Below are 24481 nucleotides of genomic sequence, written 5' to 3'. Positions count from 1 at the left end.
ACCTTTCGGTCCTTGACATAAGTCAACATTTATAGTAATATCTAAATGCTTGAGAAAACTAAAGTTCAAGTGCAGCTGAAAATGTCATAGGTCTAAATTTATGCTTAATATTTTTAACAGAACCACACTTCCTACATGCTGTTGAATATGGAAATTTTGTCTATTTCTTCTTCAGAGAAATAGCTGTTGAACACAACAATCTTGGAAAGGCAAGTAACTCACCTAGACATATCACTAAATAATCACAAATAAGCATTAGAAATGTTAATGAATTTTGTTTAAATAAGCAGAATCTTAAATTTATAACTGCATATTCAATAAACATATGGCAACCTTGTTTGTGAATAATTATAATGACTAAACTGAATAGCACATTTAGAAAGAGTGGGAGGCTATAAATTGGCAGATATTACCTTCTGATGAAATGAGAATCAACATTTAGGGGATTGATCATCTAATTGCATTTGATGTGCAAATCACTTCTGCGTGGTCTGTTCCTATACATTTGCACCCTAAGTGGAAATCCAAGATTTACAGACATAATGATCAATTTTGCAGAAAGATTTTTCAAAATTACTGTGCTCTCTGAAGGCTCAAACTAATAAATATTTTAGTCCCACTAATGCTGTTCATGTTACTTGCAATCCCACGTAGATTAGCCACTGTAAATTATTAAACCTTTTACTCATGGTTAATTAAAGTGGTTTCAGCCCATTGACCATATGGTTTGGAGTAATGTAAGGCTCGCCCGAGGATGCACTGCTTATGTAGAAGCCCATGGAAGAATTCCCATCTCTGAAAAAAATACTTCTATTGTTGGTGTCTGTATCTATTTTTAATTTTTAATAAATCATTTCTTTAATTTAGTGGGTGCGCTCTTTGTGTTTCTTCACAGGCTGTTTATTCACGTGTGGCAAGAATTTGTAAGAATGACATGGGAGGATCCCAGAGGGTGTTGGAAAAACACTGGACATCCTTTCTAAAAGCTCGATTAAACTGTTCAGTTCCTGGGGATTCGTTCTTCTACTTTGATGTATTGCAGTCTGTCACAGATATTATACAAATCAATGGGTACCCGACTATTATTGGAGTATTTACAACACAGCTCAATAGGTGAGGAATGGGGTAAACTGGATACAAATTACTGATTCTTCAGCCTGCACTTCAACAGAGAGGAGCATTTTAGACAGTAGGGGTATTTTGAAAGTTTGGCTTACTGTAGATACTATGACATTTTAATTCCATTAAAATCTTTAGTACTTGACGAGACAAGAACCAAACCATGAACACTGCCTAGCTATTTTGTCCTTTTTTGATATATAGTATTATTTATGTATTGCACTGTTCTGCTGCAACAAAACAACAAATTTCACAACATACTGTATGACACTGATACTAAATCTGATTCGGAGGGCTCCCGCCACTAAGTCAGGTTAATTAAAAGACTTGACAGGTCTGAAGCGTGGAAGTGTCGTGTAAAGGCTGGGGAAAGTAATTCTGGCCCACAAAAGTTGTTGTGGCATAAGCTGACCCCTTCTCTCAATGCCCATGAAATCTACCCTGGTGCGAAAAAAGATCTGTAAAGCAGGTTGAAGCAGAGGTCACCTGCTTTATAAAATATTTAAATTTCCAATTTGTCTGCCAGGGACAGGTTGTTCATCCTCTTTGTCTACCTCCCAGAACTGGAGGAATTAGATGAGGACTTAAGCGATTTACATTTTTAGTCTCTCAGCTAAACCCAACATTTGAGTGCTAAATTCTGCACTATATTCTTCTGTATTAAGATGAACACTGGAGGAAATGATTTTCATAAAGGTCAGCTTTATTTGTCACATGTACTTCAAAACATAAAGGCATCATCTTGTGTCATCGACCAACACAGTATGAGGATTTGTGGGGGGGGGGGCGCAGCCCACAAATGGCACTACGCCTCCGGTGCTAACATAGCATGCCCGCATTTCACTCACCCTAACTGGACGTCTTTGGAATCGGGGAGGAAATTAGAACACCCAGAGGGAAATCCATGCATTTGGGAATCAAATCCTGATCAGTGATCCCTAACCTTGTAAAGCAATTGTGCTAACTCTGTTGCCCCTAATCACAGTATTCTTTCATTATGTGCAGTATCCCTGGGTCAGCGGTGTGTGCCTTCAATATGGAAGACATTGAAAAATCATTCAAAGGAAGGTTTAAGGAGCAAAAGACAACAGATTCTGTTTGGACTGCTGTTCCAGAAGATAGAGTACCAAAGCCAAGGTACAGTCCTCCTGAGGTCATTGTTAGTTTTAGCAACAGTTTTAGCCTTCAAGCTTGCGGATGAAAGTATTGTGCTGTGCGGTTTGGTAGAAGGAATAAAGGCATAGGCTATTGTCTAAAAGCGGAGCAAATTCAGAAATCAGAGATGCAAAGGGACTTAGGAGTTTTTATACAGGATCCCCTGAAGATTAACTTGCAGGTTGAGCCTTTGGTAAGGAAGGCAAGTGCAATGTTAGCATTTATTTTAAAGAGCCCGAGAATATAAAATGAAAGTTGAGGCTTCATAGGCTTTGGTCAGACTGCATTTGGAGTACAGTTGGCAGTTTTGGGCCCCTTTTTTGAGAAAAATGTGCTGGCATTGGACAGTGTCCAGAGGAGGACAAGAATGATCCCAGGAATGAGGGGGTTAACATGAGAAGCATTGGATGGCTCTGGGCCTGTATTGAGGCGTTAGAAGAATGAGGAGGTGATCTCACTGAAACGTATCAAATGTTGAAAGGCCTAAGCAGAATGGACATGAAGAAAATGTTGAAAAGATATTCCCAATATTGGGGAGCCTAGGACCAGAGGGCACAGCCTCAGAATACAAGGATGTCCCTTTAAAACAGGGACGACAAGGAATTTTTTTTTAGTCAGATGGGTGGTGAATCTATGGAATTCATTGCCAGAGACGGCTGTGGGTCATTGAGCATATTTAAAGCAGAGGTTGATAGGTTCTTTAATAGTAAGGGAGTTGAAGGTTACGGGGAGATGGCAAGTGAATGGGGTTGAAAAGGATAATACATTAGCCATTATGGAATGGTGAAGCGGACTTGATGGGCTGAATGGCCCAATTCTGCTCCTATGTCTTATGGTCTTATTCAACAATTTATAATCTTCCCACTGTATTATCTTTTGGTGCTCTCTTAAAGTTATGAAGCCTCTTTGATTCTATTAAAATACTGTGTTTAATTTGAAGGCCTGGTTGCTGTGCAGGATATGCACCAGCCGAATCTTACAAAACCTCCATTGATTTCCCTGATGAAACACTCTCCTTCATCAAATCTCACCCTCTGATGGACTCTGCCGTCCCCTCTGTCATAGAGGAACCCTGGTTCACCAAGACACGGGTCAGGTAGGACATTTCATTACAAGATAGTAACACGTGCTCGTCTCCCTGTGGAGTTACTGGCCTGCAACTCACTGTTACTTCACTTTCACAGGTACCGCCTGACAGCAATTGCTATTGACAACACTGCTGGTCCCCATCAGAACTACACGGTTATCTTTATTGGCTCTGAAGCAGGCATTCTACTTAAAGTGTTAACAAAAACCTCTCCCAGCTCTCTCAACGACAGCATACTACTGGAAGAATTGGATGTTTTTAACCCATTAAAGTACGTAAAGCTTTATAACTTCAGTTCTGCATGAATAAGAGCATACAAAATTAATCCAGGGAATTCAAAAGGAATGTGGGAAGTGTAGTTTAAAATACTTAAGAACATTACCTTGAAATAGGTTTCAAGATAACTATTCCTGTCGGCCCTTGCTAATCACATCCGAGTTATCTGGTCCAATAGAGATTTAAGAAATGGATCCAGCATGTAATGTGAATGATTTTCAAGAGCCATGCAGTAGTATTTGATCTAAGATAAGCCAGTGCCAGTTATTTATTTATTTGGTATGACTTCTCCAAGTGTGAGCACCTCTGCCTTGTTATTAAGGCATCACAAACTCCAATTATAGGACTACTTTTGTACATTGTTGCCTTAAGACATTAGTTGTCAAATTGAGCATGTAATTTTCCTAGATTATTTGGAATTGAGGGGATAATTTAAAGAAATTGCATAGCTTGCAAATGTGAGGTCAGGTTCTTCCCAATAATGTGAGAGTTGTTTTTTTTCTTGAAGCGCCTAAATTTTACTCCCGTGTGTTTGACCAAGTCTTTGTTTGTTAAACAGGTGTAGTACCACAAATGAAGATGACAGAAAGGTACTGGGGTTGCAGATCGATAAAGATCACCATGCCTTGTTTGTGGCCTTTTCCAGCTGTGTGATTCGTGTACCACTCAGTCACTGTGAAAATCATGGCACTTGCAAAAAGTTAGTGTTTCTTCTCAAATGCCTGTTAAGCATGTATGATGACAGCGCGCATTTTTGTGTTTTTTTCCCCCCCTTTTGCAGGAACTGAACTAGGTAGTGTATTGACATGGAAAGGTGTTGTGAAAGTTTGACAAGTTGGATCCAAACAAATAACTCATTGTTGTGATGGGTTTACAGAACAAAGAACATAGACTTGACATTTAGGAACGTGAGAGGCAGGTAGAATTATCGAGGAACTTGACATAGAAGTTGCCATTTTCCAGTATTTGTTCTGCTGGCATCTTTCAGAAATTTTTTTTCAGTGCAGCAAGACAGCCATAAATGGGAAAACTGCTTCAGCTAATGAAATTAAAATATCAATGTTGTGTTTGGAGTTCTCGCTTGAACCTGTACTTGATGGGGTTTAGAAGAATGAGGGGCGATCTCATTGGATCCTATCTGACTGTTGAAAGGCTTAGATAGAGCAGATGTGGAAAGGATGTTTCCTATATTGGGGGAGCCTAGGACCAGAGAACACAACCTCAGAGTACAAGGGCATCCCTTCAGAACAGGGATGAGAAATTTCCTTCGCCCAGAGGGTGGCAAATCTAAGTAAATCATTGCCACAGATGGCTGTGGAGGCCAAGTTACTGCGTATATCTTAAGTATTTAAAGCGGAGGTTGATAGGTTCTTGATTAGTAAAGGTGTCAAAGGTTATGGGGAGAAGGCAGGAAAAGGGGTTGAGAGGGATAATAAATCAGCCATGATGAGATGACAGAGCAGAGGATGGGCTGAATAACCTATTCCTGTCTTATGGTCTTGTGTTCAGCTGAGTTAAATCTGACAGTTTAATATTTTACCATCTGGAGATTTTTTAGGGCATTTGGCTGCTGACACATAAGGCAGCACTGAAGTTAGGACACTAGGCATAATGAATTATATGGCAATGAAAATCATTAATGTGCTCTTTGTGATTGTAATAAATGACATAAAAAGAATCAGAGTTAAGAAAAATCCCAAATGCTGTAAGGTATTAAGAACTTAATTTATATGAAGTAACTTGTCAGGCCATACTCTCTTCTTGCTGCTGCCATCAGGAAGAAGGTACAGGAGTCTCAGGACCCACACCACCAGGTTGAGGAACAGTTACTACACCTCAACCATCAGGCCCTTGAACTAAAGGGGGATAACTTCACTCCTACCACCACTGAACTGTTCCCTCAACCTATGGACTCAGTTTCAAGGACTTTTCATGTCATGTTCTCGATATTAATTGCTTATTTTTTTCTTTTTCTATTTGCGCTGTTTGTTGTTAATGGCACATTGGTTGTTTGTTCTGATAGGTGTGGTCTTTCATTGATTCTATTGTGTTTCTTTTATTTACTGTGAATGCCTCGCAGGGTGTATATGATGACATGTACTCTGAACTTTTGAACTTTGTTAAGACTATTATGACTTGTGGAATTAATAGAATATTTCAATTTATCTATCCTATGTATGGAGAAGAGTTTGCATCTTAAACTATTTATGTACATATTGTCCACCTAGGCAACTATCGTTTCATGGGGGAAGTGTTCAAATGCCAGAATGAAATATTAAAAATGAAATGGGAAGCTCAAAGCATGAAAGTTGTACATTTGTTATATAATGGACAAGATTGTGTGGAGTAAGGTGTCAAGAAAAGGGAAATTGCATTTCAGATTGCAGGAAGATTGAATACTCTTAAGTTTGGAAATCAACCACAAGGCAAAATATTCATTGGGTCTAATGTAAGGGATGATTCTCTGATCCAGCACTTTAGTGAATTTGTACTTGAGTGCCAAATCACAAAAGCAAGTTATTACCCACACCACTACTGTGCTTACTTAAAGCATAACTACACCCACATAGATGCCCATTATTCTTGTCTGTTTTACCCACAGAGCTTGTATAGGTTCAAGAGATCCATACTGTGCCTGGATAGATAATAAATCATGTGGGACTGTGAAACCAGATATAAAGTAAGTGTGTTTTCATTAACACTTGAATTTCTGTTAAGTCAGTTCAGCAAGCCTACACTTAAAGTTGATTTTCTCCCTTCTATTTACTGTTAAGTAAGTTTCAATTTACACTAAAGTCAAATCCTATTTCAAGTGTCTCAGAGTATTTTCGCTTTTAATCACCAGCACTGCGTTTGAACAAGATGTGGAATTTGGCAATACAGCACACCTTGGAGAATGTCATGGTAAGTGAGACTTCTGTAAAGAATTTCTATTAATAAGGAGGGAGATTTAGGATGTGAACCTATAAGCCAATGAACAGAGGTTTTTGATGTTGAATTACCAGCTGTCACTTTGTAATATGCATGACGAACATTTCAACCAGGTAATGTGTACAGTTTCAAAAACGCCAACCTTTTCATCATCCTAGTGGAGTTTGTAGAGCTGAAAATCCTTATTTTAGCAATTTCTAAATGGAGGCACATCAAGCTGATGTTCTGAAGTCTTGTTTTCAGTGGCATCCACAGCTGGTTTTAATTCAACCGTTTCAGTTGCTCAGTTCATTACCTTTTTTAAACTTGATTTTTTTTTTTTGCTCCCTACTAATCTTTCTTTTAATTCTTCTAGAAATCTTGGTCGCTACACCAGATTACAAAACCTTTGGTGATCCAACATCTGGTTAGTTTAGATTTTTTTTTTTTTTGCTTTTTGCCGTTTCTCCTCCTCTTGCCTCAGTAAACTTTACCCTTTTCCCTTTCTGCTCACTTGGCAGATAGCCACGTGCGATTTGTTCTACAGCTGCCAGCCCACAAGCAAACTAATCATTCTTTCCTTGTCAGTCACTGGTAGCACGATTCCCACCTCCGCTGACTAATCAGGATTCTTACCCAAGAGGTTACCTTTTAACACTTTGCTGTACAACACTTGATACTTTTGGTAGCAGCCCAGTTTTCTTTGCTTCCCAAGCATGTGCAGGCATCTCGCGGGTTAACTGCTAATCTGCTTTATCTTTTTCCTCAGAAATCCAGATCCGTGCTTCATTAATGAAACATTAACACATTGCATTGTTAGACCTTAAGCTATGCTCTCAATTTAATAGAATGTAATCCTGTGAAAATGTTAAAATATTTTGTTTCACTATACAGATTGTACTGTGTGCACTAGATTAAATAAGTTCAAGTTTAATTATCAGTCAACCTTGTGTGAATATCCATGAAAACAGCTAAACTAAACCTCATGGTGCGGCACGGTAGCATAGTGCTTTTCAGTACTGCTGACTCGGGTTCAATTCCCGCTGTTGCCTTTAAGGAGTTTGTACCTCCTCCCCATGACCGCATGGGTTTCCTCTGGGTGCTCCAGTTTCCTCACACAGTCCAAAGGCTAGAAGGTTAATTGGTCATTGTAAATTGTCCCATGATTAGGCTAGGGTTAAATCAGGAGTTGCTGGGCAGCATGGCTCGAAGGGCCAGAATAGCCTACTCCATGTTATAACTCAATAAATAAATAAAACAGTACCGGCAGTCATAGACAGAAGAAGGCACATATGATAGTAAATAAACATAAAGAAACACAAAGTAAATAGTCCAAGTCTCTGAGTGACATGTCCTATAATTTGATGATGCATGGGTGTTAACAGCAAAAGTAAGCAGCTCTTAGCAGTCCGTAGACAAACTTACGCACACAATCCAGCTTCTCATTCCATTGATTAACACTGGAGGGCAGCACCAATGGGAGACGCAGCCCCCAACCCAGCAAGGTTGCCATGCTATACTGCCTCCTGTGTCTCCTCTCCTGGACTGCTGCAACAGGCAAGCCCGCGGCTTGAGACCTGGTCCTTGTTGCAAACAAGGCCAAGCAGCTTTCCCACCACCTGCCTCACCAATTAACAAGGGAAACAAACCCGAAGCATTTTACATTGCCAGTGTCCAACTGGGTCCTGCAATCACAAGAGAAACGTCCAAGATCTCTCACGGTTAGGCTGCACACTACCTTCATGCACTGACTCCAATACCTTCCTGTAGCAGGCAGCAACACAGTCCACACCAAGACCAGCTCCTCCGCCAACAAGCAGCAGGGGTAGACCTGCAGTAGGTGAAGTTTTTAATGCCCTGCATTGTCCTGCAATCGAAAGTACCTTTGGTTAGCCCCCGAGGTCGCTCTGCCTGAATGCCACACCATCTTACCAGAAGGTGCAGTGTATATAACTTGTGTCCCCCAGCAACTTAACATTGCTGTGAGCTCCTCAGGAGGTCTGTGCAGTGGCCTGTGTTCCACAAAGGCTTTGCATTTTAAAGATTAAAAGTCCACCTTGCCACATATATGTCGGAAAGACAGTGAAGTGCATCACGTTGCCTCAAATCAAATCAGCAAGGATTGTGCTGGGCATTGTGCCACGCTTTGGGCACGCCCGCAACTCAGTAACCCTAACCGTACCTCTTTGGAACGTGGGAGGAAACCCACGCCATCATGGACAGAACAGACAAGCTGCTTGCAGACAGCAGCAGGAATTGAACCCTGATCTTACAGCTAGCACTGTAGAGCATTGTGCTAACTGCTGTGCCACCATGAACTTCAGAATCGATTGTGAAGGACTTCCCTGTCTGCTGAACACGTGCAGTTGATCCAGATCATTGTGGCACCTATTCCCCAAGCTTCCTACCGCTCAGCATTTGACCCTCTGCCACTGACAGTGAAACAGTAGCCCAGTAGAAAATGAGAGCCATCTTGGTGTGGCCTCAATTCATCAAGGATTTCTTAATTAGATGGGAGCCTGTTGAAAGCAAACTGGGTGCAAAAAAAAAATGACGACATGCACACACCATGCAATTTCAGAAGTAATTTGCTGCTCGTTATTGCTGATACCAATGTTCCTGTATCAGCAACAGAGATGATGTCGAGCTGGAAGCCGCTGTCTTGGCAAAACACTGCAGATTTAAAAGGGACATTTTGTAGAACCCTCAACGCATTATCTAATGCAAATTCCATAATGTAGTAATACTGATTTAATTTCTTATGGCATCTAAAAATCATCATTAGTCCATCCGGTTCCTCATCCCCCAGTGGCATCTGTGTTTTCAAGAATTATTTTTCATCAAGAGACCATTAAAGGGAAATGTAAATTTACATTTCCTTGCAATGGTATGTCGATGAAAATTAAGATTCACAACTGCGGCCCAGATGAAATTGTGTGTGTGTGTGTGTGTGTGTGTGTGTGTGTTTAGTTTGCACCAGAATTAAGCACCAGTTGACTTCCAATGCTAGCATTATTCTAGGGATCCATCATGCCTCTGTCAGATGAAAGGCTTCCCAATTTAACAGCTTAACCATAACATAACAGTCCTGACGAAGGGTCTCGGCCTGAAACGTCGACTGCACCTCTTCCTACAGATGCTGCTTGGCCTGCTGCGTTCACCAGCAACTTTGATGTGTGTTGCATAACAGATGAGTTCTGATTTCTGCCAAACGATGAATATTCTTATTCTTTCTAAGTGGAGGCACATCCAATTGATGTTCTGAAGTCCTATTTTTGTGGCATTCACAGCTCGAGTTTAGTTCATTCCTGTCATGGTGTCTGTGCATCAAGTCAAGTTTATTGTCATTTAACGATATACATGTATACCACCAAACAAGATAACTTTTCTCCAGACCAGGGTGTGAAGATTGCAGTAGACACAGTAACTTAAGAAAGTGAGAATTAAATCTACAAATGAATTGTGCATAAATAAAGTAAGGGGCATAAATTAAATGTTGTAGGGTACAGAACATATTAACCAATGATACTTCAACTGTGGTGCAGCAGGGAGCTTAGAAGCCTAATGGCCTGAGGAAGAAGCTGTTTCCCATTCTGACCATTCTTGCCTTTGGAGTTGGCATAGGAAGTGGTAACTGCCATAGCAACGCATGTTTCCATTCCCAAGTCAAAGAATTTATTCTTGGGGGGGGGGGTGCTGAGGACAAGAGAAATACATTGTGTACACGGAGAATCTGAAATCTCCTTCACTAAGGCGCTGTCAGTAGTTCTGAGGTGAACATTTGCATAGTAAGCACTGGCCGTTAAAGCTGATCAGGTGGATTGGGTTAAGCAAATTGGTGCATTTTTGAAAATGTCCGGAGCCAGATGGCTTAGGCAAATATTTGGATGTCCTCAATCCAAGAGGATTACTGGAAGCAAATTAATTGAACTAATGTTGTAGCTTATAGACGAGCAACATTGGCGCAGTAAACCAAATGGCCTGTCTAGTCTTCTAACTCAATGTAGGACATTAAGATGGGAGGTGCTCAAAGATTAGAGAGCTCTGCACAGCTTCCAGCTGATCTCTCACCTACCACGAGCATATCCACTACAATCAACTGTGATGTGACCAAAACCAGATTTCCTCCATTTGTCCACAGAAGGAAGAAGCATGCTAATGAGTTGTTCAACCGGGGGCTTACAGTCAACATCTCCGAACCCAAGTTAGTGGTTGAGCAACCATGTAATAGTCAAACTGCAAGGCCCTCAGTTATTTGTGATTTATAAATATTACAATAGGAGGAAGCTGAGTAACTTTGCAGATGACATGAGTTGGTGTTTGGATAGTGAGGCACATTGTCTGAAGCTACACTAGGATATACATCAGATGGAAAGTTGGACAGAGCATTGGCAAATGGAATTTTAACAAGTGCAGGCTGTTACATTCTGGGAAGCAAAAAATAGGATATATATGTGTGTATGTATATATATATATATATATATGTATATATATATATATGTATATAATGCATGTGTATATATAATTTGTGTGTATATATAGTTATATAGTAAGGAATTAGGGATATTGATGAATAGATGTACCTTAGGGTCCAAGACACAGCAAAAGACTGTAGTGAAAGTGGCCTTTGTAATTCTTACCTTAATAGACTGGGAATAGAATATAAAAGTTGGGATATAATGGTGCAGCTTTACAAAACAGTGGTTAGACTGCTATTAAAGTATTGTTTGCTGATCTGGTCACCACACCATAAGGAAGATGTGGTTGTGCTAAATAAACTACAGAGGATATTGAAGGATTTTAGTTGTGGGGAGAGAGTGGATAGGCTGGGCTTATTTTCCCTTGAATGGAGAAGGCTGAGGGGGTAATTTGGCAGAAATGTACAACATCATAAGAGGCATACTGTAGATAGGATAGATAGAATTCTTTTCCCATGGCTATCAGGTGGAAGAGGACATTGTTATAAGGTGGGTGAAAGATGTTTTTGAGAGGATTTGAGGGAAAATAACATCTTTTACAGAGCAGTTGGTTTCTGGGACTCTCTGCTTGAGGTGGTAGAGTCAGAATCAATCACAAAGGTTAAAAGACATCTAAACTGCCACAAAAATGGGTATAAATGGAGACAGAGCCAATGTGGGCAAATGCAATTAGTGTGGTTAGACATTGAGGCTGGCAGAGGCACGGTGGCCTGTTTCTGCACCTCATGACTCAAGAATGAGAATGTTCCAAGTTGCACAAAACAAATTTTTGAAAATAGAATTCGTACAACGTTCAAAGGGCTTTAAGATAGCTTTAGACCTTTACTCTGTTGTCATTGGAATTAATTTATTCACAATTTCAGCCCCATCCCATTAACTGTTCAAATAATTTAAATCTATCACCACAGAAACGGATGTTCCAGCAGCCTCTGCTTCCACTGCTGCAAGTGACCCGATAGTATCTCCAAATGTGATTGGTTCACGAAAAGTTGCAGTGCCAGATGATGTGGACACTTTTGATTATTTTGAAACATTATCTGCTGTCCCCAATGGTAAGGCCTTTGAAGGGAAGTTTTCTTCCACTGAATGGAAACCTGTTTTATTAAAAAGCTGCCATATACTGTATGTTTAGTCAATCATAATAGTTGAGGCCAGGGGCTCATTTGCAAAAATGGAACCGTCTTCGTAGTGGAACAATACGGATCAGGATAGGCATTGATAGATTGAAACACTAAACGTTTTTTTAAATTGAGTCCACACTGAAGTGGAAGCTGGTTATTCCAACTCTTGTTTCAAGTATTAAATAGCAAAGCCTAAGAGGAGGCCCTAAGCACTCTTTCAGACAGCCTGGTTTTATGATTCTGTCAAACAACTGTAAAATATATAAAGTTAAGTTCAGGTTTCACTCTTCATCAAAAACTATAGTATGTCATGTGTAGAAATGCACATTGCATAAGGCAGAGTTTTTGTTACGAGTTTAAGGGTTAATAATCAGCTACCATGGGGTAAAATTTTTACTCCAAATTCACTTTTACATGCTGGGACTTTCTGTCAATCTACAGCATTTGGACTGAAGAATGTAAATCATTAAAGTGCATGGGAAAAGGGGACAGTTCTTTGGCTTTTAATATAAACTCTGATCCCGTTGAGATACACATTTTCAAAAAAAAAAGCAGCTAAAGCAGGTTTCTTCTCAGTTCTATTGGCAGTGTTTTTTTTCAGTTAATTACTTTTACTTCAGTTAAGACGTGCACTTTCTGATATGAGTTGGTAATTGCTACACAAGCACTTAAGTTGGTCTATTGCACTTTTGTTTCCATTTATTGCTTCCTTACTTTATTTGTACCTTCAGTTTTGTAATAATCAATGCCATTGTTTGATTCTTTGTTTTCCTCTGTCAGCCACTGCCATTACAGTCCTAACCCTGAACATTCTATCGTTCGTGATAAAATGTTCAAAAGGCCTTGCCTGATTTTTTTTATAATTTAAAAAATAATCTAATCACTCATGCATCTCACTAACCAAAATGATGGAAATTCTGCATGTTGTAGAATGGAGAATCTATCTCATTCTTAGCCAGTAACTGTTCTTTAGAATGCTTCCAATGTGTATTGGCCATTCAGCTAAGACTTCTGATTCATGTTTATGTACCTAACTAATATTTTTATCCTCTTAACAATCATCCTATCAATTTCTTCCTCTTAGCAGCATTCTTTGAGATATAAACTGCTTCTCGTGTTCAATTTATACAAGAGACTAAAAGAAAATACTTTGTTCAGGTGCCTTCGATTTTCGTGACTGAAATAATTGCAAAACATCATGCTTCTAAATTGTATTTTAATTTGCATGCAGCCTATGCTGTCGATTAACCACAAGTAGGAAACTATGTCCTTACTTTATTTAGTTACGTGTTTCATACTGTAGTACACTTGATTTAACTTGAGAGTCTTTGTACTTGGGTATTTTACTTGGAATGTGTTATTTTATTTGTTTAGAATTCTACCAACACGGGATACTTTCAAAAAGTGCCAATGCTAATATTTTTTTTCTTTTTCAACTGAGTGTATTTCTGTATCTCGCACGCAAACGCATGTGTTGGCACAGAGTTGCCTGATAGAATTAAAGTGCAGCTCTGAACTCACAACCAGATGTTTTCCTGAGTTCAAGTAGAGAACTTGGAAAGTGGCGGCTTGTTCGGGGTGGTGGGGGGAGAGAGAGACTATTTAAAACCAGGAAAGGGAGAAAGTGGTGGCAAACAAAAGGGATGGAATCAAAACAGATAACAAGTGAGAATAATTTGTCTGTCCTTGCCAGTCTTAAATCATTGTGAGAAAAATTAGCCTCTGGCTATACTGCCCTCCTGCAAATTCAGCTCCATTAAAGTGATTAGAACCGGATGCATTAAAAGAAGTACATCTTGTGGCCAACATTTTAGAATTTCACTTCTCTCATGTGGCCTTGCATTCACAAAAAACGTCAATCTAGTTGTGAAGCATTTACATTTCTGTTGCAGAATATACACTTTATAAACAGAAATTTGCCACCATAAACCGTAATAATTGCATCTTAACTCTGGTTTGTTAATACATCAAACACAATTCAAGGCATGCATTTACTTAAAATCCTAGTTACTGTCAGCAATTTGTCAACCACTATCCTTGCCACTACCTTGCACTTCAAGCTATTTTTACCTACATTTTCGGAGTTGGCTTTGCTTCTTAGCAGAGCTGTGTTCTGGGGGTGGGGACATATCAGGGGTGATGAGAGAGCTTCTCATCCACACTCCATTTGCAAATAATAGAAATCTATTCTAGGAAAGCTTAACACACTTTATTACCTCTGGTTTGTATCAAACCGGGGCATTAATATGAATTACAGTTGACCCTTTTTAAAATATGCTGTCTGTTAATTGGCCAAATGGTGCATTATAAAGTAACATGAGATCAAATAGCATCCTGTTAGTTAACTGGAAAAGTCATTGCTTATTTACTCAGAAGATCGGTTAACCGTTCATGCGTCATTGCTGACGGCTTGAAATGTAATTGTGAATTTCACTCCTGCTACCATGTACAATTTATTTAACAAATTGCATTCTGCTCTTCAGGTGTGATTCTTGTCCTGGAGTCCACAATATTATTGGCATTTCTTTCCAGTTGTCACTATTCTGGAACCTTAATTTTATTAGACTAAACTGCGCCCCTTACCAACAAGACTTGCCGCAACAGAAGCAGATTTACAATGCATGCATTAGCATTCCTGAGCCCGTGTGAGGCAAGAGTTAGAAGTCTGTCAAAACCATCCCTCTGATGCTGGAGGGTCACTTCTAGAGTTATAGGCTGAAATCATTACCAGTACTTCCTAGAATATGATGCATTCGTTCACAGAAGCTGCTGGATGGGTGCAGCAACATCTGATGGGGATGGGGGAGGGAGAGGCAATGCTCTTTTGAACTTGATTCTACTGACCTTTGCCCTCAGTAATGTGCTCCACAGCACTTGGTCTATACTCCCATAAGGCAGGTTAGCAGAGGAAATTCTAGCAGACACCATGTCGGGGGGCTTTGTGCACCATAAAATATCCAGCTATTTGCCCAAGAGTGGCCAAGCTCTATGCTGCTTTTGGCCAAATTTGACTGAGGCCATTATTTGGGTATTCGTACTCTAAATACAGTTCCTGGTTAGAGTGAAGTACTTGTTTTTTCAATATTTTTAGAGAATATCTAATATATCACTTTTTGAGAAGGCATAATATGCAAGACCATCATGCACATCGACACTTTGACATCCTGCTAGTTGCGCAGGAGGGACAAATGAATTTTCTTTAGTGAGAGATTGAATTAATGCTGGATTGATTCAGAGGTGCTCAACTTGGCATATTCACACATTAACATATATTCTTTCTCAGCTATTGGTGGGGGGCAAAGTAATGACCACAGAGCCTTTTTGCTCTTAAAAGATCCTTTTAACCATTTCTCAATAGTATTTTTGCCCCATATTTTGCTTGTATAATTTCTCAGCTGCCAGGAACAATGATGATATTCCATGGTGACAGCATAAAATTGAATACAAAGTTCAAAATTTCATAGCAGTATTCCTGTATCTTTCCTACATTCTTTCACTTTTTGATATCACCTATATGAAAAGTGTTTAACAGTATGTGTTATAGGACAATAAGATGTAGGAGCAGAATTAGGCCATGGCTGATTCATTTTCCCTCTCAACCCCATTCTCCTGTCTTCTCCCCATAATCTTTGACCTTACTAATCAAGAACCTGTCAACCTCTGCTTTAATTATACCCAATGACCTGGGCTCCACAGCCATCTGTGGCAATGAATTCCACAGATTCACTGCCCTTTGATGAAAGAAATTCCTCCTCACTCTGTTCTAAAGAACCCTTTGGTCCTAGACCTCCCAACTATAGGAAACATCCCCTTTATCTAGGCTTTTAATATTCAATAAGTTTCCATAAGATCCATCTTCATTCTTCTAAACTCAGGCAAGTTCAGGCTCACATTCATCAAATGTTCCCCATTCATTAACCCTTTCATTCTGGGATTCTTATGAACCTGCTCTGGAACCTCTCCAATGTCAGCACATCCTTTCTCAGACAAGAGGCCCAAAACTGCTCTCAATACTCCAAATGCAGTGTGATCAATGCCTTATGAAGCCTCAGCACCACATCCTATCTTTTATATTCTGGTCCTCTCAAAATGAATGCCAACAATGCACTTGCCTTCCTTACCACCAAAACTGAGTATCTTCATTCTGTGCCTTATTGCAATGAAGGATGAATATCTTGAGTATTGAACAAAAAAAGCAAAAGTTCAGAATAATGAGACCAAAAGCTTAGGGAAAGAGAGAGCATACTGAACACCACAGTATGGGAGCATTAAATTGAGTCCTGGACCCTCAGTGGCCACTTTATTAGGTACACCTCCTTGTTAACATCCTCTAATCAGCCAATCATGTGGCGGGAACTCATTGCACAAAAACATGCAGACAAGGTCAAGAGGTTCAGTTGTTCAGACCAAAAATCAGAATGGGTAAGAAATGCGATCTAATCAACTTTGACCATGGAATGATTGTTGGTGCCAGATGGGGTGGTTTTATGTATCTCAGAAACTGTCGATCTCCTGGGATTTTCATGCACAGCACTCTCTAGTGTTTAGAGAAAATAGTGTGGGGAAACTACAAACGTCCAGTGAGCGGCAGTTCTGTGGGTGGAAATGCCTTGTTAATGAGACAGGTCAGAGGAGAATGGCCAAACTGGTTCAAGCTGACAGGAAGGCGACAGTAACTCAAGTAACCATGCTTTGTAACACTGATGTGCAGAAGAGTATCTCTGAATGCACAACACATCGAACCTCAAAAATGAATGGGCTACGGCAGCAGAGGACCATTCTATTAGTTACCACCTGCATCTAATAAAATGGTCACTAAGTGTATGTGCTTTCATTAAAGAAGGAAAAAAGATTTTTAAAAAATCAGTCACATTGATAACTTGGCGTTTCTTTAGAGGAAGAGTAAATCTGTTTTTGAGAATATTAATTTACAGAAGCAGCCTTTATTGTAGATAATGAATATGAACTTTTTGAGGCTTTTTACAAAATTGACCTAGAAAATAACCTGATTGAATTCATGCCTGGATCAGCCCTAATTTGATTGCTGCATGCCATAGCAAACATTTTTATTTGACGAAGTGTAGCAACAGTGTAAAGTTACAAGTTTAAGGAGCCAGGGCATTTTGTTCCAGAAATAATGGCCAACTAAAATCAACTGTTCTGCAACTCTTATTTCCAAGTCTCCTCCCCCTCCCACCCAGGATCAAAATCTTCAAGTATTTTTGCTACAGCTGTTATTGTAAACACCCCCCCCCCATATTCTTAAAAGACATGTTGTACAAATTTATTTTTACCACTGAGTGAAAACAAGTTTGGACTATATTTTGTCCATATTATGTCTTAATGCTGGCCACCTTTGATAATATAAGATGTAGGAGCAGAATTAGACTATTTGGCCCAACGTGTCTGCACCACCAAACCGTTATGGCTGGTTCATTATCCCTCTCAACCTTATTCTCCTGCCTTCTCCCTGTAACCTTTGACACCCTGACAAATCAAGAGCCTCTCAACATCTGCTTTAAATATATCCAGTGACTTGGTCTCCACAACCATATTTGACAATGAATTGCACAGATTCACTATCCTCCTCTGGCTAAAGAAATTCTTGTCACCTCTGTTCTAAATGGATGTCCCTCTATTCGGAGGCTGTGCCCTCTAGTCCTAGACACACCCACTATACGAAACGTCCTTTCCACATCCACTCTGCTGAGGCCTTTCAGTTTTCAATAGGTTTCAATGAGATCCCCCCCCCACCCCCTCCATTCTTCTAAACTCCAATGAGTACAGGCCCAGAGGCATCATACACTCATCATACATTAACCCTTTCATTCCTGAACTCATTCTCTTGAAGAACTTCCTCTGGACTCACTCCAATAACAGTACATTCTTTCTTCGATATGGGGCCCAACACTGCTCGTGGTACTCCAAGTGCGCTCTGAACAATGCCTTGTAAGGCCTCAGCACTATATCCTTGTTTTTATATTCTAGCCCTCTCAAAATGAATGCTAACATTGCATTTGCCTTCCTTACTATCACCAAACTGCAAATTAACCTTGGGGTATCCTGTACAAGGACTTCCAAGTCACTTTGATTTTTGAATTTTCTCTCCATTTGGAAAATAGTCTATGTCTTTATTCCTCCTATCTAAGTGCATGACCATACACTTTCCTACACTAGACCATACACCTTTTTGCCACTTCTTTGCCATTCTCCCAAACTGTCCAAGTCCTTTTGTACACTCCCTGCCGCCTTAACACTACCTGCCTTTCACCTATCTTCATACTGTCTGCAAACTTGGCCACAAAGCCATCAATTCTGTCATCCAAATCACTGACATATAATGCGAAATCAAGTGATTCCAACGCAGAACACCAATAGTCACAGGCAGCCAACTAAAATAGGCCCCCCTCATTCTCGCTCTTTGTCTCTTGTGAGTCAACCAGTCATGCTAGTATCATTGGTGTAATACCACGGGCTCTTAACTTGTTAAGTAGCCTCATGTGCGGCATGCTGTCTTAAGGCCTTTTGAAAATCCCTGTAGACAACATCTAGACCTTCCTTGTCTATTCTGCCTGTTCTATTCTCAATAAGTTCCAACAAATTTATCAGGCAAGATTTCACTATGAGGAAACCATGCTGACTTTACCCTATTTTATCATATGCCTCCAAGTACCCCAAAACCTCATCTTTAATAATGGACTCCAACATCTTCCTAACCACTAAAGTCAGGCTAACTGGCCTATAATGTCCTTCCTTCTGCTTCTGTCCCTTAAAGAGTAAAGTGACAATTGCAGTTCTCCAGTCTTCCATTACCATTACTGAGTCTAGTGATTCTTGAAAGATAATTACTAATGACTCCACAATCTCTTCAGCTACCTCTTTCAGAATGCTGGGATGTAGTCTATCTGGTCCAGGTGACCTTTCGGCTTTCCAATTACATTTTTCTTAGTAATATGAACTACACTCACTTCTGCTCCCTGACCTGACAATCTTGAATTTCTGGCACACTGCCAGTGTCTTCCACAGTGAAGACTAATGCAATATACTTATTAAGTTCATCTGCCATTTCTTTGTCCCCCATTACTACCTCTCCAGTGTCAATTTTCCAGCAGTCCAATATTCATTCCACCTCTCTTCTATGCTTTATTTATCTGAAGAACAGCTTTTGGTATCCTCTTTTACATTATTGGCTAGCTTAATCCTTTGTCTCCTTGTCCCTTTTTTTAAGTTAGGAGATACATGTGACATTAACTACTTTAAGTAGGCTTTGGAATTGGAGAAAATACTAACATAGCACTAAAGTTTTTAAAATGGACACAAAATGAGATCACAACTGATATGTATCTCGTCAGAACTTTCTCAATTATTTAACCCTCTCATGCGTCCCTGTAGCGGTATCCATGAATGCGGGGCAGCCTTCCAGAGAAATTACCAAGCTCTAAGAATGGCTTGTAGCCATCAAGCAGCATCATCTCAAACGGTTTAGCTACCTAGTAGAAGGGCCAATTCTATTCCTTCTCATCTACAGCTAATGATACCTGGTTCCCATCACTACCTTCCCTACCTACCAACTTTCCCTTTCAGTAAGGATAGAGCTAAATTTGCCAAAGCAGTAAATTATGCCATATCACAATCAGCTATATGTAGATGGCTGGACACTAGCATGAGCAGAGGGAAAGGTGCAGAGCATATAGTTGGCAGTCAGTAGTAGGTGTTTGATGGAAAAAGAATCTCCCTGACCAGTTTGCTGCTTATTTGCTGCAGCCCATTCATTCTTGGGTGATAAGAATAGGACTGATTCTTTATAAATTAGTTCTGCTAGCAATGTTAAAACAATCAGTTCCAAACACTAAGATATCTAATTTTATTACCAAACATATGATCAATTCAAAAGGGATGGATTGTGTACATGTCGCAAAACCTCTTCTAACTGCACTGAAAAACTGGTAATGAATTTTGTATTCTGAACTGGTTTGTACTGCTAGACACAACTATAAACAGAGCCATTACTTGAAGGAAATCTTGAACTTGTTTGCAGCTGTGGTTACAAACATGTTTAAGAATTATTTATGGATCTCCATGAGTAAGAGTTCAGATGTGCATGGAAGAGTTTTCTGGAATCATTAAAAATTACTGAAACAAAGGCTACCAAAACTGCCTGCTGGATCTGAAATAGTTCATGACTTCCTGTAAGGATTTGTTTTCTAAACAAATCCTGAACAGAAGTACTTAAGTTTAGAATACATTCTCTTCTGTAGTTCGGATCGTTGACATGAGAAGCACTCCTTAACATTTTTACAAACTTATTTTTGCTCCAGGAGTTCGATGGGAGGTGCAGTCTGGAGATGCAAACCAAATGGTCCACATGAACGTCCTGATCACCTGTGTTTTGGCTGCTTTTGTTCTGGGAGCCTTCATTTCTGGCGTTGCCGTGTACTGCCACCGTGATACGTACTTGCGCAAGGCCCGCAAAATGAACAAGGATGCAGAGTCGGCACAGTCCTGCACCGACTCGAGTGGAAGTTTCACAAAATTTAACGGACTGTTTGATAGTCCAGTTAAGGAATACCCACAAAGCATCAACACGCCCAAGCTTTACACAAACCTGCTATCCAACGGCAAAGAGCTGCCGCCCAGCAGCGACGCAAAAACCATGATCGTGGACAGCCACGGACAGCCTCCCGAATTGGCGGCCTTGCCGACGCCCGAGTCTACACCAGTACTTCATCAGAAAAGCATTCAACCCATCAAGAACCAGTGGGAGAAAGCCCAGAACAACATCAACGCAGCAAGAAAGGAATCACCTTTAAAAAGCCCTCAGATTATTCCGTCGAGTCCTCCTCCTCATTCCCCCATAAACCATAATAGCCAGATACCCAGTGCTGTGGTCCTTCCCAATGCTACCCATGCCTACAACATGTCTTTCTCAAATTCTAATGCCCACAAGACTGAAAGGAAGGTGCAAAATATAGAAATGTCAGTAACTGGCCACTCTGGTAAAAAGGAACAGCAAAGAGCTGTTGAGGCAAGAAACACATTAAATGACCTCCTGAAACATCTCAATGAAAGTGGAACCAGCTCTAAAGCCATCTTGGGGGACATCCCTATGACTCGTCAAAATATAATGCTAGAAACAATGACCAAAATAGTGGAAGTGCCCCCCAAGGTTCCAAACAGAGAGGCATCACTCTACTCTCCTTCTTCTACTCTTCCGAGGCACAGCCCAACAAAGCGGGTAGATGTTCCATCAACCTCAAACATACAACTGTCAAGTTTAGAGAGAGAGAGAGAACGAGGCTACCCCCGGAATTCTTCGCAGAGGCACTCAATATCTGTGCTCCCCAAAAATGTTATCAGCTCATTGAATGGAGCTGTGTTGTCACGGCACCCCAGTTTTAATAGGGGAGGATATTTTCCCCCAGCACCACCAATGAGGATGGACTCTGTACACGGGACCCCTCTTGTTATTCAACCACAACCTGGCTCCTTGTCCCGCCAGAGCAGTTACACAAGCAATGGGACGCTGCCTCGATCAGGAATTAAGAGAACGCCCTCCATTAAACCAGATGTACCACCAAAGCCATCCTTTGGTCAACCCACGACTCCAGTCAAACCATTACAGAAGTATAGTTACTAACAGGACAAGCAGCTAAAAGCAATTTCTGTATCTCAGCTAATGTGATGTGGGAGGACATTTAAGATAAAATGTTGCTTAAAAACTACCAGTGATACTGCTCTGATCAACACGCGGAACAAGTGGCCAAAGTAGCTGTTTCCTCAAAGTGCATCTTTTAGCAAGACTGAAGGCAGGACTGTTCTCCTGCTGGGCAAAGAAGATGCCATGTAATAGAAAAAGATACCGTAAGATATAGAGCCTTGGAGAAGAGCAACATGAAATTTATCCTGTGATTTTACGTCAAAGTACAAGGAAATACTTGAACAATGGTTCCATTTTCACTGCTGTTGAGCATTGTCTCCCCATTAAATGTGAACGGTATTACTGACAGTACATGCATTTGTCTTGTTGCTTGTACCGATGTTTAATGACTTTACATAAAACTTCTGATTTCAGCAGATGTGATTTTGGTTTGACAACTTGCCACTCTAGCCCAACTGTAGCAAGGACAAATGTTTTGTGACCTTCCCCATGAAGGTCACAGAGAAGTGCTGTGTGAGTTACACAGACGAGGATGCACTTAATGGTTCTTGTGGCAGCTGTTAAGCTGCATTGCCTGATATACTGAGCACGACAGAAATGACCTGAACCTGTCCTACTGCAATTTTACCTGGACCATATCACTGTGTTGAGTGCAGCTACCTGTCTACAGCCATGGGCCTTTGCATAGTGTCCATGTAGCTCAATCAAATGTGATGTCCATTCCATTCTACACTTGCACCATTTACTGTAAGTTCATACAGCCAGTTCATCTTAACAATCTGTAGACAAGGAGCTGCCCTGCCACAGAGATGGGCAGTACACAAGATAAAGGATAGTGCAATCACTTTGTTAAGGAGTATTAAATGTGATTGGTAGGGCATCCAGAGGAGTCATGCAGGTAATGACAATGTTCTGTAAATAGTGTATCTGTGTTCACCTGGATTCTGTGCATTTTGTGCCTTATTCAATAAGCATTACATTGATATTGAATTCTTGTCAAGTGTTCTCAAACAGAGAAGCTGCTTTCCAGTGTGCCAGTTGTATTTTATTTTTAAATGGTTTTGTAAAAAAAAAATGAAATCATGGCCTGAAATGTAAAGGCTACTTGCAGCCATTTGATAAGTGGGGGAGAGAAAAGAATGATCAATATATGGTTAACATTCCACTGCATTTCTTTTTGACAAGAACAAAAGGTTGTTTTAAGAAAGCTTGGCATGAGTTGAACAAAGGTTAGCTGGTGTACCACACTTAAGATGATGTTGAAGCACCGACATGCACAGATAACCCATTCTTCTTACTGACATTGACCAGACGAGTCAAGCTGCATGGCTTAAAATACTAACTGCGTAAAGGTAACGGTATCACGGATACTGTGGAATAATCAGTTCACCATAACCAAATCGACGTGATGCTGTAGAATCCTTTCCAGCCAATGAACAAACCGCTGCAATCATTTCAATACTATTAAAATTTAAAGTAGTAATTTTGCAACCACTTCCGCTAAACAAAAAGGTAAAAAAGAGCCCAAGTCACTTAAATGATGCTGCACTGTATATTGCTGTAGAGCACTTGTTCCGTTTTATGTTGCCATTTCTAACATCCTGTATTGCCTTTACATTAAATTGAACAACTACTCTCTCCATTGTGTTGAGGTAAACCCCAGGTCGTACATTGGCAAGCTAACTCTTTTAAAAAAAAAAGGTGGTTGTTGTTGTATTATGTCCTATGAAGTAACGTATAGACAACCCTTGTAAACTTGTACTGTGGAAGTGTACATAACATACATTTTGTTTTTAACACCGCATGTAAAGTCAAAATAAAAGAATCCAATAGAATATTTCATTCTCTATTTATCTGCATTTAAACTACTTCCATGTGTATATTTCCACCCCTCTCATACAAAGTTAAACCTAGTTCAGATTCATATTTTCTTCTAGGCCTGTTGTTGTTGTTCCTTGGGGCACATTGGGTGCCATTTTTGCTGTTTCCATAGCATTTGTCTTTTTTTTTTACAAGACTGAATTGCTAGCTCAATGCTCAACCCAGCATGGATGGAAAGCATGCAAGGAGCCGGGCAGATTCGAACCTGGACCACTCACCCTGAATTCCAGTACTGATGCCACTACACTACCAGCTGGCTTCTTTCAGACCTGGGCGGAAACTATTTCAGCCCTTGGAGACAGAACAATCTTAATTCCCCAAATCATTTTCACTGTAACCTATCCTCCCCAAACTCCTATCAACATGATGAAGGATGAAAGGTGACTTGATAGAGGTGCTTAAGATTATAAGAGGCATCATAGAGTAGACAGCATCTTTTTCCCATTGTGGCAGTGACTAGTATGAAAGGACGACATAATTTTAAGATGATTTTGTAGTAAAGTTTAGGAGGGGGAGTCGGGTAGATTTTTTTTTAAGCACAGAGAATGTTAAGTGCATGGAGCTCAACTGCCAGGTGTGGAAGTAGAGGCAGATACATTAGAGACATTTGAAACATACTTAGAAGGTACATAATGAATGAAAAATGAGGTTTATGTGAGAGGGCACGTGGCCAAGTGATTAAGGCATTGGATTAGCGACCTGAAGGTCTTGAGTTCGAGCCCCAGCCAAGGCAGCATGTTGTTGCCTTGAGCAAGGCACTTAATCATACATTATTCTGCGACGACACTGGTGCCAA

General features: G+C 40.3%; 1 protein-coding gene across 15 annotated transcripts in view; it reads left to right on the top strand.

Moving 5' to 3' along the window:
• sema6d (semaphorin 6D) overlaps positions 1–23639 on the top strand; it is a 357509-nt gene extending 333870 nt beyond the window's left edge. For 12 of the 15 annotated variants that reach the window (XM_072278177.1, XM_072278174.1, XM_072278176.1 and 9 more), the window contains 11 exons: positions 121–209; positions 896–1113; positions 2125–2256; positions 3215–3370; positions 3459–3632; positions 4197–4337; positions 6240–6317; positions 6483–6541; positions 6924–6974; positions 11934–12077; positions 20465–23639. In XM_072278177.1, the coding sequence (XP_072134278.1) occupies positions 121–209; positions 896–1113; positions 2125–2256; positions 3215–3370; positions 3459–3632; positions 4197–4337; positions 6240–6317; positions 6483–6541; positions 6924–6974; positions 11934–12077; positions 20465–21783 (2561 nt within the window). In that variant the 3' untranslated portion in view covers positions 21784–23639. The remainder of the gene's footprint in view (positions 1–120; positions 210–895; positions 1114–2124; positions 2257–3214; positions 3371–3458; positions 3633–4196; positions 4338–6239; positions 6318–6482; positions 6542–6923; positions 6975–11933; positions 12078–20464) is intronic. The other 3 variants (XM_072278179.1, XM_072278181.1, XM_072278188.1) reach the window with 3 other exon arrangements.
• Positions 23640–24481: the final 842 nt, after the last annotated feature.

The sequence above is a fragment of the Mobula birostris genome, chromosome 14 (genome assembly GCF_030028105.1).
Source record: "Mobula birostris isolate sMobBir1 chromosome 14, sMobBir1.hap1, whole genome shotgun sequence".
Classification (NCBI taxonomy): domain Eukaryota; kingdom Metazoa; phylum Chordata; class Chondrichthyes; order Myliobatiformes; family Myliobatidae; genus Mobula; species Mobula birostris.
This window is presented reverse-complemented; position numbering and strand designations above follow the sequence as displayed.